This window comes from Vicugna pacos, chromosome 11 (genome assembly GCF_048564905.1).
Source record: "Vicugna pacos chromosome 11, VicPac4, whole genome shotgun sequence".
NCBI lineage: Eukaryota > Metazoa > Chordata > Mammalia > Artiodactyla > Camelidae > Vicugna > Vicugna pacos.
In genome coordinates this window covers 49,253,937-49,266,515 of record NC_132997.1, presented here as the reverse complement: position 1 = coordinate 49,266,515, position 12,579 = coordinate 49,253,937, and the positions used below count along the sequence as shown (strand labels likewise).

The 12,579-nt window shown below is 41.9% G+C and overlaps 1 protein-coding gene across 19 annotated transcripts in view; it reads right to left on the bottom strand.

Moving 5' to 3' along the window:
* Positions 1-12,579, bottom strand: part of USP54 (ubiquitin specific peptidase 54) — a 120,253-nt gene that overhangs the window by 11,590 nt on the left and 96,084 nt on the right. For 11 of the 19 annotated variants that reach the window (XR_012077368.1, XM_072971300.1, XM_072971309.1 and 8 more), the window contains 8 exons: positions 12,157-12,540; positions 11,672-11,903; positions 10,641-10,774; positions 7,986-8,153; positions 5,501-5,620; positions 4,894-4,974; positions 4,377-4,572; positions 1,196-2,580 (listed from right to left, as the gene is read on the bottom strand). Coding sequence is in view for 18 of the 19 variants with exons in the window: in XM_072971300.1 (XP_072827401.1) it covers positions 1,196-2,580; positions 4,377-4,572; positions 4,894-4,974; positions 5,501-5,620; positions 7,986-8,153; positions 10,641-10,774; positions 11,672-11,903; positions 12,157-12,540 (2,700 nt within the window). In the remaining variant the exon portion in view is untranslated. Of the gene's footprint in view, positions 1-1,195; positions 2,581-4,376; positions 4,573-4,893; positions 4,975-5,500; positions 5,621-7,985; positions 8,154-10,640; positions 10,775-11,671; positions 11,904-12,156; positions 12,541-12,579 lie in introns of those variants that run through there. The other 8 variants (XM_031682296.2, XM_072971313.1, XM_072971314.1 and 5 more) reach the window with 3 other exon arrangements.

The window sequence follows — 12,579 nt, the reverse complement described above, 5'->3', positions numbered from 1 at the left end:
ACTATTTAGGGTAATACAGGGTGTTTTTGTTTTGCTTTGTTTGTAACATAATGTTTTACATTCAATTGGTTAGTTCAGTTTTAATTGCAATGTATTCTTTTATATGTGTTTATTATTCTTAGAAAACTTGACATTTGTATATTCCTTCTCCCTTAGATTAAACAGGAAGCTAACTGAGGCAAACTCCAATTTTTCCTCATTCTTTAGAATCTTCAAGTACTGCCCTATCCTGTTTAACTAAGGAGCATTTAATAAATGTTACAGCAGAGTCTACTCTAGGTTGCAGATCCTAAAAAACATATCTTAATATCAAATCTTATATTTATGTGATAATCCCCCCTGCCCTCAACTGCTCCTGGGAACATAGTAGACACTCATAAACACTTGTCTGACTGTAATTAAACACTGGTTGGCAGCATGCAAAGAACCTGTACCACTGGAGCTGAAGATAAAGTTCTCTGAGTTCAATTTCACAGAATAACACGTATCATTTTAAGAGTTGGAAGATATCTTTAAAAAATCATGGAATCAATTTTCTCATCTTACAGGTAAAAACTTGGCTGTTGGATGTTAAATGGCTTGTCCAAATTAACTGACAGTTAATGATGGAGCCAGGATAATAGCTCAGGCTTCAGAGTTAAGACTCAGTGAACAGGTACCCTACCAGCATACCACCTTAAAAATTCTAAAACTGGTAGTTCCTGAACAGATCAGGGAAGGTCTTGATATTGCTGGCTCAGTATTATTCAGAAATGGATTGGAAGCTTGGCTCAGTGTGGATATCCTCGTGGCAAGTTGGATCTGGAAGCTGGATCTTTTGATTAGTTTAACCTCTAAGCCACAGAAGGATGACTTTTCCTCTCAGCCTCTCCTACCTCATGTTAAATCCCTCCCAAAGGCCTATGCACCACTCTTCAGCATGCATAATGCAGAGACACTGGACACATACTCACTAGTCTCTTGCTTTAGAAGGAGGGAACTAGCCTGTGAGTGATCGTTCTGCCCTCATTCCCCATTCTAGCCAGAAAGATGTCTAGCCCTTGTACTGAAGTCTTTATGAATAAGTCAGAAGCTCTACTGCTACCTCCTAAGCTAAGGATATGATTTACACAAAACACCACCCCATTTCTGATCTTATCTTTCTGCTTTCAGCTTTTCTATGTCCCCCACTCCCCCTGCCCGTTTGCATTCTTACCTGTTTGACTCAGTGGGTGCCAGGCCACATCCTGCTGCCCCCATTCAGAACAGCCAGAATGAGAAACCTGAAGACTGGCCTGGTAGAGAGACTTTAATTCTGAGGTCTCCTGCTCTGTGTCTTGGTTCCAATGTGGATGCAAAAGGATGTGGTCTCTTTCTGGATAGGTTACACAGGTATAGGAATCATGAGGGGAAGACTTCATTCCTGGCCCAGGGACCCCATGTTTAAGTTGAGAATCACAGAGCCTTGTGACATTCACCCAGGAATCCAAAGGCAAGGAAGTCCCCAAGTTGACTTTGCTGCCCAGCTCCTTAGGCCTAGCATCTCTCACTTGAGATGGTTTCCCATGGTAAATAGCTGGCTCTGCCAACCTGGGCTGTCCTCCTCTAGAAGTGTCACCATTAGGCAGCCCAGAGTTCATGGCAAGAGAAGAATGATCAGCAGGCTTTTCCCAGGAAGGCAGTCTGCTCCTACTATCCACAGAGGGCTGCTGTTTTGCCCACACCCAGTGGCCTTTCCCTGGACCCTGTGGGAAAGAAAGCTTAGAGTCAGATGGGGAAGAGCTCTTCCTTAGGCTATTTGGCAAACTTCTATCCTGGGAACCTGTACCATCACTTGTGGAGGCACCTTGCATCCTCTGGAACTGCTCTGCCAGAGAGCGGACAAGCCCCTTTGTGGTGGGAAACTCTGGCCTATAGGGCTCCTCACTGCCTCCGTCCACTTTTGAAGTCAATGAAGTTTTGAGGTTTTGGGTTTGGAGGCATTGCTTAGTTTTCTGTATAGTATTAGGAGAGTGAAGCACAGATGAGGAAGCAGCAGGCATTATGGGGTGGCAGGCCCTGTACGGAGGAAGGCTGGGCTGAGCTGATGAACTTGAAGGACTATAGCCTAGGCTGTGTGCATCTCCTCTCTCAGAGGCGGTTGTTCCAGTTGGGTGTGACCGAGGCACCACCTGGGAGGAGTCAGCAGGATCCCTCTTTTTTTGGAATAGTTGTTCTTGATCAATGCCTTTTCCTTCTTGTTGGTGGAACCTGGTACAGGGGTTATTGTCACCCCTGTAGCTTTGCAGCTCACCCTCTGGTTCCCAGCCATGATGAGAATCCTTCTCAGTTCTCCCTGCTGTTGTAGGTAAGCCTTGCCTGTGGAACACAGAGGGGTCAATGCTGTCCACCTCAACTGACGTAAGAAGGCTTGAGGCCGACCCACTAGGGGAATTGTGCTGTGGAGCACACAGGGCAGATGACTCTGGGAACAGTGATGAGTGTGACTCATGGCAGGAAGCAGGTGAGTAGACAAAAGAACTGGCCCCAAACTCTGTATTCATGTAGGGTTCCAGTTGGGCCTCCTGGCTTAACAATACTTGGAGCGGGATAGGCTGTTCACTGAAAGAAATGGAGAAAGCCAGTCATAAGCTGTCTTAATTGACAAGATCACTTACAAAAAGAATTGTTCATGTGGTTCCCATTTCTAGACATTCACAGAGGGAATGGTGAGACTACATGGAAAGACAAGCACAAGAGGTTCACAAGAGAAGGCGTGTGGTCAGCTCACACCCAAGTAATATTATCTCTCTCTATTAAATGACCTCACCAAAGTTACACACAGTCATTTAGTAAGTAAAGCCTTTGCCAGTATTCTTTACTACCCATAACGTCCCATTCCGATTATATTCTACTTACAAATTAAGAGACAAAAATCACTAGTCCCACATGCAGATGACAATGGAAGGTACGCAAAGCCTAGAAATCACTCATACCTGGGGTCCTGAGAGGCAGACATGCCAAAAGAACCGAAAGGCCATATTTACATAGCACAGGGTGATTTGGGCTCCTGGGATTAATACAGAAATCAACCATTTCAAGTACATCTTTATAATCTGGATTTGACTGTATTATTCAGAGAGTTGTTTTCCCAAAGTAATGCACTATGACTCTCTTGAGATTTGGGAGTAGGGGTAAGGATTAACTGTATTTAGTTGGCTTCTCACGAATTGTTTCGTATTTCTGACCTAACAAAACTCAGTGATAGAAGCACTTAGATATAATCTTGGTCACTCACATACATCAAATGGCTTAAGTTTTCTGGAAGTTTAGCTGCCTAAATTAATTGCTTATGTTCAAAACATATCTCTGATCAGATTCTCAAATCAGCATGCAACTGGTGGAGTGAACAACAGGAGAAAAGAAGGAAAAGGAAGATCCTAGCAATGAGCATTACATTCAATTTGAATGATAATATACTACAAACTTTTGTGGGTATAGTCATTCAATCACCCTTACAACATTGTGAAGAATATGATATTATACTTATATGGGAAAACTAATGGAGTGAAACAGAGCTGGATTTGAATTTCATGCTTCTACCACTTACTAGCTGAGTAATCCTGGGTACCTTACTTATTTTATCCTCTCTGAGTCTGAGTTTCCTTATTTATAAAACATGGCTAAATAGTAGTCCCCATCTCCTAAAGTTATTGTGAGAATTAAATAAAATAAAACATAAAAGTGTTTAGCTTAGTGCCTGGGCAAATGTTCAAAAAATGTTAGCTGCTTTTATAATATTTATATTCCAAAAACTACTCAAGGTTATTAACAGTCAAAATGAATTCTTACTTAAGTCTCTCCATTCGAAATAACAGCCAAATTCAAGGGATAAAATGTGGGAACTACATCAATGGCCACGGGGATTTGTTTCCTAGTTTCCACCATAAGGAAGCAAAACAAAGGGAATCTTTGTGTCACTTCTCAGTGGTTCAATCAGAGCAAGGAAGGCTGCTTTTTCTGCTTCCATGAGGGACAGGAAGCACTGAAATCCCAAAATAAATCAGACAGTTTCTACTGCAAAGTGAAATGTAACTCAGATTGCCATGTCTAAGAACACAATACGTACAAATTTAATAATCATGTTATTACACAAGTCAAGGGACAAACTCACCCACAGGAAATGTGTTCAAGTGGTCTATTTATTATGCAATACTTTCTGCATCTTTCTAGGAACTATTAAGAAAAGGACCAGCAGTGGGATGAGCTTTTCATTGTATGTCTGACCTGGGAGAAGAAATCTTTTCAGGGGACTCTTCTGTCTCCCCTGTAGTCGCCAAGACAATGAGAGCTGGCTACGGCGCACCCATGGCTTCCTCCCCTGGCGTCCATAAACTACAGTGGTTCCCAGGCACTACCTTGTTGGCTGAGGGAGGGCCCCGCCCTGTGAGGGGAGGCAGGCTGAGGGCTGCGACGGCGGCTGCGATGATTGCTGCTGCTGCATGCGATCCTGCAGGCTCCGTGCTTTTCGAATACTGATTTGCAACTTCTTATCGACTAGGGCTCTGCTGTGCGTGCTAGAGCTGGCACCATGCAGGGCAAGTCTTAGTTTAGCTAAAATGCAAAAGAAAATATAGCAGAAACAGAACACAAAATACAAACAAAAATAAAAGGAATAAAATTGAACCAAAAATGAGCAAAGATATGCAGTAAAACTCAAAATATGCAGCAGGAATGCAAGACGTGGACCATGCATATGCTGTCCAGGGCACAGAGCTGCCTCTGGCTCTGAGGAACATTCATGGAAGCCATGGAGGCCAAACAGGTTAATTCAAATTTTAAAAACAAACAAAAAGCTAAACTAAAATGAGTCAGGAAGATAAACTGGTGCTTCCATCTTAGAGGTTGCCACTCTCATTGTCCTTTGCAACTGACCTGTCCGACTCTGGTCTCCACACTCTGGCCCCAACTCCCCCTTCCCGACGGTCAACAGCAGAAATAAGATCCGAACTGCATCTGTGTGTTTATAGAACACAGCTTCTCGTGGGTCACATTAAGAACCAGATAGGAATTCTAAGCCTTAGTCTCTTGCTGTAACCTTATGCTGAAGCATACCAGGAAGGCAGGGGGGCCATAAAGAATCCCATATGCAATGCAAAGTCACAGGCCTGGAAAGTCACAGCCAATTTATTCATTTCTTCTGCCCTAAGCTCCACCTCACTAGTTAATGAGAACTAGAGAAAGAGCAGACTAGCCTCACATCTGAGGTCTAACTTTATCATGGGTTAGAGGGTAGGCACTGCGGGATAGTTCACCTGTGGACTCCTGTTGAGGTTGTTCCAGTAAATATCCATAGGCCACAGTGACAGCGCCTCGCACACTTAGAAATCTGAAGGGCAGAAGATAACTAAAGGGCCTCAGTCTAGAGAAGTGACAGTGAGAAGACTTAAAAGCTGTTTTTATCCTATCTGAGTGATGAGACTAATAATACCTACTGTGAAGTTAGTCAAAAATGCCACAGCCATAGCGGTTAGTTACTTACAGATAGCTTCGTTACAGAGAGCCAAAGCTGCAGCACAGTCTCCCTTCTGTTCCAGACGCAGCGACTCTTCAAACACTGAATCTGCCTCTTGCAAGGACCTCTCAAAGCCGTCACTCCTCCCTGAAAGGGCCAGCACTTTTCATTTGCATTACAATCCATTCCAACTTTTCCTAGTGCCACTGTTTTCCCGTCAAGTCATAGATCCTTGCTGCCGAACTTCGGGTCTACCCTTATTCCCACTGCTCGTTACTATCAAGAATTTCCTGAAACAGTTAGGACATCCATTTTTGCCTTAACTGAGACCTTACCAAAGCCATGAAAGAGGGGCATGTCATTGCCCACCACATATTCCAACTCCAAGACCTCTTAGGGAGTCTCTCAAGGAAAGAACAAAGTACTGTCAATGGCAGAAGGGTGGGTTTTTATGCCTAAAACTGAGCTTTTCCATAGTGCAACAAGATACATCTTGGCAACCAGTGTCAATCACCCCAGACCTTCACCCAGACCCCCACTGCTGTGTTAAGTGGTGTCGCTACTCTGTGGAAGGCCATCTATAACACTTCTTGTCTTAATTCATAATCCTCTCTGTACCACCTTTACCTGGAAAACTAGCACCCTTTCTGGGCACAGCTGTTCTACAGCTCCCAACTTCCACCTTTGTTCTTGGCCCGCACACATATACCTTTCATCAGCACTGCTAAGTATTTACTTTTATCGTGCTCTTGCTCACCAAACCTATTATGAAAAAAAGTCACCTTCCCATACGGTAAGCATGAGATGTTGCTTCCTCCCCTGAAAGTGAATGCCAAAGCCAGGTGCAGGAGAGTACAGTGCCAGATGAAAAAGCGGGGAAGTACAGTAAAGGCAACTTCTGTAAGAGAATCCTCAAGTTTATGTACCCTCTTTCCTTTTACTCACTCATAACCATAAATTGATAGTAAGCTGTAATGTAAGTTCAGGTACACTGGGATTAATGGTGGGTTTTCACAAGCTCACAGAAAAAAAAAAAGATCATATCACTTCTTCCATAATGTCACCAACCTCCATTAACCTCCAGCTGGACACAGTAAGAGAGGCTCCTCCATACCCCAACATCCACTCTCTAATTCACCACAGCTGATGGAGAGCAAAGGTAAGGCAGCAGAAGTAGCAGGTTGGTTCTGAAGCACTTGACATTCAGGTTCTACTCCACCGCCAGAGGTATGGTCCCCCTGACCTCCAGGCCTGAAGATTTCCCATTATAACTGAACTCAACTAAATCTATTCAACCTTTATAATCAGTGATGGTAGTGGCTAGAGCACTTAAAACAAGAAAGTTCTGTACAGAGATACAGGCAAATTATAGTTAGCCAATCACTGTACTAGATTTTAATTCTTATTCTCCAGAATCTGAGCACTCCATTCCTTGCTCTTCCAGGAGATGCTAAACCAAAGCGTATGGAGAACTGACAATGAAATATAGCCAGAGGGATCCCCTCTCAACTCTAATATACTACCCAACTGACAGAATCGGGGTGAAGATGACAAGACCCCTCTTTCAGAAGCAATATAAACTTGAGTCACCAATGTGATATAGCTTATGGACAAAAAAGAAGGAAAAACTATCCAAATGCAGGGGCAGCTAAGAAATTAGGAACTGTAAACTAATCTGGAAAAAAATATACTGCCTTGGGGAGTATAAAATAACTGCCTTGACTCAAAAGACTAGGATTAGAGGAAAAACGCAGCCTCCAAGTAAGTCCAGGAAGCGTCTCTAAGTGTTGATAAGAAGAGAGAAGTGATCAACAGACAGTGGCCGCCCAAAACAGCATCGGCTCCTATTCTTTATCCTGCTTTAGCACACACACAAAAAAAGAAAAACAGAGATACAGGTTTCAGGGCCTATTTAAAATAGATACCTCAGCCTTTCTGAACTCCTATTTTGAAGGCTAGTCTCTGCTGGTACAAAGTGACATCCTAGAGCAATTGAAGAAAAAAAAGTAACTCATGTGGAACAGCTGGGGAAACTTAAATAAAGTCCATGAAAATCATGTGAGATTGGGAAATGAATCATCAGAGGATCAAAAGGCAATCAGGCTGTGCGTCCTTAGAACCTACAGGGTAGATCCACTTTCCTGAAGCTCCTGGTGGGGAATCTCAAGGGCACGTTTCTGCTGAGCAAGAATTCCTCACTCACTGCCTTCTTCTGCACTGTGAGTTTCTGAATTGTGAGTAGTTTAAGTTACACCTCTTACAGGTGTTTATCGGAAATATTTTTCATGAACAATATATTATCTCCAATCTATAAGCTTTTCATAGACGGGCCCCAAAACAGTGCCTGTCTCTAATCAATAGGCTCGTCACCTCCTCCTTTAACTAGCTCTCTACCGAATTAAGACAAATATAATTTTGCTAAAGAGAAGACAGAACTTATGAGCTTGAATACTCTTACTCTTCTCAATCTCTCTGTCTCCATCACCCACAACTTAATGCTCACAACAATTACCCTGATTCTGCAGTTCATCTAAGTCCATGAAGCGGCTGGGATGAGGGTTAAATCCTTTAGCTGCCTCTAATTCCTTCTCCCGTTTCCTTCGAAGTTCCTGTTCCTGGGCCCTCCTGGCCACCTCTTCCTGCAGTTCATCCAGTTCACTTTTGGAAGATGTTTCCCCACCTGGAATACAAGCAAAGGAGAAGAGAAATTGCCATATTTCCAAACCAAGACTAAGCACCTGCTGTATTTATGGCCACTGGACTGCTTTTCCTCTGGAACTCTCGGCTTCAATTTGGAGTTCATGTTTGGACAGTGCTTTCTACATCAGATTCAGGATGAGTCTTGAGCCATGAATAATAATAAAAATATTTATTGAGTGCTTTATAACAACATGAAAACTAACATTTGTTAAGTATTGGCAGGCACAGTTGTAAGCACCTGTACATATATTATGTCATTTAATTCTCACAACAATATATAAGCTAAACACTATTATTGCCCACATTTTAGGGATGAAGAAACTGAATCACAAAGAGGATAAATAACTTGCCCAAGGTAACAATGAAGGTAAATGGTAGAGAAGAATTAAAGTCAAATAGGTTAAATTTAGAATCCACACTCTTAAACATTAGGGAGCATTCTCTACCATGTGCTACCAACTGACTCACCAGGAAGCTTCAAGTAATTTCTACTACCTCTTTAATGAGTTTGTAAAGTATCCATAGTAGTAAAAATTTAATTTTACTGGTGTTCACAGATGAAATCAAAAAGATGTAAAAGGATGCCCATGATACATTAAGTGAAAAATCAAGTGACAGAATAGTATGTACAGAGTGAATTCATTTTACTTTTTTTTAATGGTAGTAATAAATTTATCTATATACTTGTATAAGCACAGAAAGAGATGTAGAAAGATATATACCATAATGGTAAAATTAGTTCCTTCAGTTTGAAGAGGCAAAGGGCACGTTACTGCATTGTTGGATTTATTTTTACTTCTATAACTTCTTATAAGGGTTATCAAAGTCACCAGATTAAAAATAGGGCTTACTATACAGAGAGGATGGTGGGGTGGTATGGTGTGTGAGGAATTCATCGTAACTCCTTGCCAAATATCTTTTACCAGTGGAGGAATCCTGTGGGTGAATTCTATCTAGCTAGTCCAGAATTAGGGCTATGAGAGAAGTCATGAGCCTGTCTTCAGTGTGCTGATAAGGTACTGGCTATCCAAGAAAAGGGAATTGGGAATAGGCTCATACAAGATCACAGGTTTTTCAAACAAATGTTAATCAATATGAGACAAGTTAAAATGTAGGAAATAAACCAAACTTACAAATTTCATTAGGAAGCATGACTTTCCTCCATGGGTTTCTAACTATTACCTACTCCAGCCCAGCATCTCAGAGATACCTGCCTCTCAAGGCATTGTTCTGCTCTGCCAGATGTCAGGAACCTATGGCACCCATACCTAAAAGAGTTCCTGCCTTTTTTATTACTGCTGCATACCTCCTCTCCAGTCACCACCAAGAACTTTCAGTGGCTGTCAAGAGAATTTGTGGTCAGATCAATAATGTTCCTGGTCTCATCTCTACAGGCTGGCATGTGGTACTCTGTCCTCCTCACCTTAGTGAGCCGGCCACAGATCTATATTCAGAAGTTCATTAAATCAGACCTTAGTTACCCTACTCCCAGTTGATCTAACAGACTGGAAAAAAGGGTGATGAAACATATCTTTCAGAGAAGGTGAATCTCTAAGATAGACAAGTAGATCCCAGCACTCCTCAACCAATGAAACAACACTGAATACTCACTCCCTTACCTCAGGCATCACAAAAACTCTCCATGTTGGGAAGACTACATAGTTACTACCTCAATTTTCAGCTCTGAGTAAATAAAGGATTTACTTATTTTATTTATTTGAATATGCACTGTAAGTATATATATGTGTTGTGAGAAGAATGTAAAAATGATATAAAACCTATGATTACCTCAAATCTCTGTATTTGGTGTGTCATACCTGAAATTCCAATATTCCTTTATCTTCAGGCTTTCATTTGTTAAAATGCTGGTTTCTCTTAGAGGAAGCATACTTTAAACTATTTTCAGTCACTTACATCTAGTGTGAAACAGTCAGATCATTGCTTGAGAGCTTGTTTTGAGGAGGGACACACATACATTCAAGAAAGAAAAACAAAACAGCAATACTGGACAGGTCATAGAGGCAGGGTAAGGGTAGTTTTGACCTGCTTATTTCCCAGTTTTGCCCAAAGCCTACATGTCCTCCTTGTAATCTCAATCCAGAGTATTAAACAATAAAAATTCCATTGCCAAGAGGATGCCTCTATACCAAGGAAAGCCCTAGACTTATTCTTTTCAGGAAAGCAGGTGCTACTAATACTGTTCACCATATTTCTGTTCCTTCTTGCTCCCACCAGGCTCTCCCCAAGATAGAAAGGAAAAATTAGGCAAGCCATGATAGAGAACAAAAACAAACAAACAAACAAAACAGATAAATCTGGAGATAGAGCAGATCAAATGCCTTCACACTTACATTCTGATGGAACACTCAAAGTGTAACTGTCCTGTAATTTCAAATGTGCTCAGGTTAGGCTATTCCTCAAAGGAAAATTGGCAGTCCTCCTCCAAATCCAGTGTCCTTTTGCTTACCTGAGAGGGGCTGATTCTTTGTCCATCCACTCCTGCATGCTGTGGAGTCTGCCTCCAGGATGCTACTACTGTGAGACTTTGGGATGTGACGCCAGGAAGGTGCCAACCCAGCTGATCTCTTAGCACTTGGATCCCTTCAAAAGAGAAAGCAGAGTCTAGTGAAAGAATTAGAAGGCTAATAATTAGCACATTCCTAGGACTAAATTCCCTCCAAAAAACAAACAAACAAACAAAGAACATCAAATTAATACAATTAAAATATCTGCTAAACTACTTCTGAAAAATTGAAATACCCACTCATTCCACCATTTTGTCTCCCCTTATTCACATTTTGTGCATCTACCACAGTGTCTGGTACAAAACTTATTTAATAAATTAATAAACAAATGCTCTCATATGGATCGCCTTCCTTTCTTACACTTCGGTAGCATCCTCTTATGTGTAAAATTGAACAGGGCCCTGCAGCCAAGGAAGAGCAGTGGGAAAGTATGGGATCTGGTTATCACTCCTGTAGATGACATCACTCCTTTCAAAAGTAGCTATGATGTTAGGAAACCTGTCTCTGTGGCAACTCAGTAAAACCAATGTATGGAGATTTGAAATTTATCAAGCAAATGGGCCCTATGGACAGGGTGCAGTGACCACTATTAAACTGTCATCATTATCTTACAGAAGTATGAATATCACTAGCTTCATAAGACACAGGATCCCTGGTGACCTTAAAAAAAATCCTAAGATAAAAAGCAAGAATAAAAAACTGGGCTCTCTCTCTGATCATAGGGCTATAAGTTTTGATTCGCTAACTCAATGTTTCATTAAAAGTTATTTACTAGATAATTATTTTATAAATAATACTTTAAAAGTTGTTTGTTCTCCCAGCAGAGGGTGCTGTTGCCATAAAAAGTTGATAGAGCACAATACTTTGCTTGCCCACAAGATGGTAATAAAGTCCATCTCTCTTCTTGTCTTAGTTGAAAAGCAGCTGACATTTCTGCAAGGGACGATGCAGCCGCTCAAAGGCAAAACAATACCTGCAGACACTCGAGCTCTCAGGCAGGGCTGCATCCAGGCTGATGGGACTGCTGCTGTTCCTCTCGCTGCTCTCATAGCCAGATTCCATTCGCTGGATTAGGCGAGGGTGCTGCTCTAAAAGGTGACAGCTTGGCCGTGCTGGGCCCCAGACCTTGTACTGGGGGCTTGGTCCGCCAGTTTTAATGTCGTAAGCAGGCGGCTTGCTTAGTTCATCTGGTGTAAATTCTTTAGCTATGTCGATCAAAGGACAAGTATGGAAAAGGAGGTAGATTTAGCATCTACCTCAAATCAAGACATAACTAACCCCTCCTTCTAGCTACTCATTCACTGAAATCATATCCCCAAAAGGCTACCCATCAGGGAAAATTTTTACCTTTCAGGGTAAAAATGCACCTTGCCAAGTCTACCAGAAAATCCAGGTTTTAAAAAAATACGTAAATCAATCTTATTTAAAAACTCAATTCTTCCCTAATTATCTCCTTACCTGAATCTTCAGAAAAGGGACTAAGCTGGGTATAGCCACAGTGCTTCCTTTTGTCCTTACTAAAGATGCTATCAATATTGAGAGACTCCCGTTTGGGTCTCCATGTGGGACGATACTTGCTAGAAGAACTGGATTTGGACTCACTGCTGGTACTCTCTACTTCCCAGTCACGAGAGTGTAAAGGCAGGTTCCGAGGAGGAAGTTTTTTGTCGGTCTGGTCTCCTCCCCTCACCCCACAGGAAGATCCCAGGTTGGTCTGAGAAGCCAGGGATGGTCTGCTATGGATCATATTGCTGACTGTCTCTTTAAAATCCCTTAGCCTGTTGGTGCTGCTGGATGATTTAGAGGCATTCCTAGGAGCCTGCTTCTCTTTCAGTGTTTCTCCTAAAAACACAAAGAATGAAACAAATATAAATGCTTAAA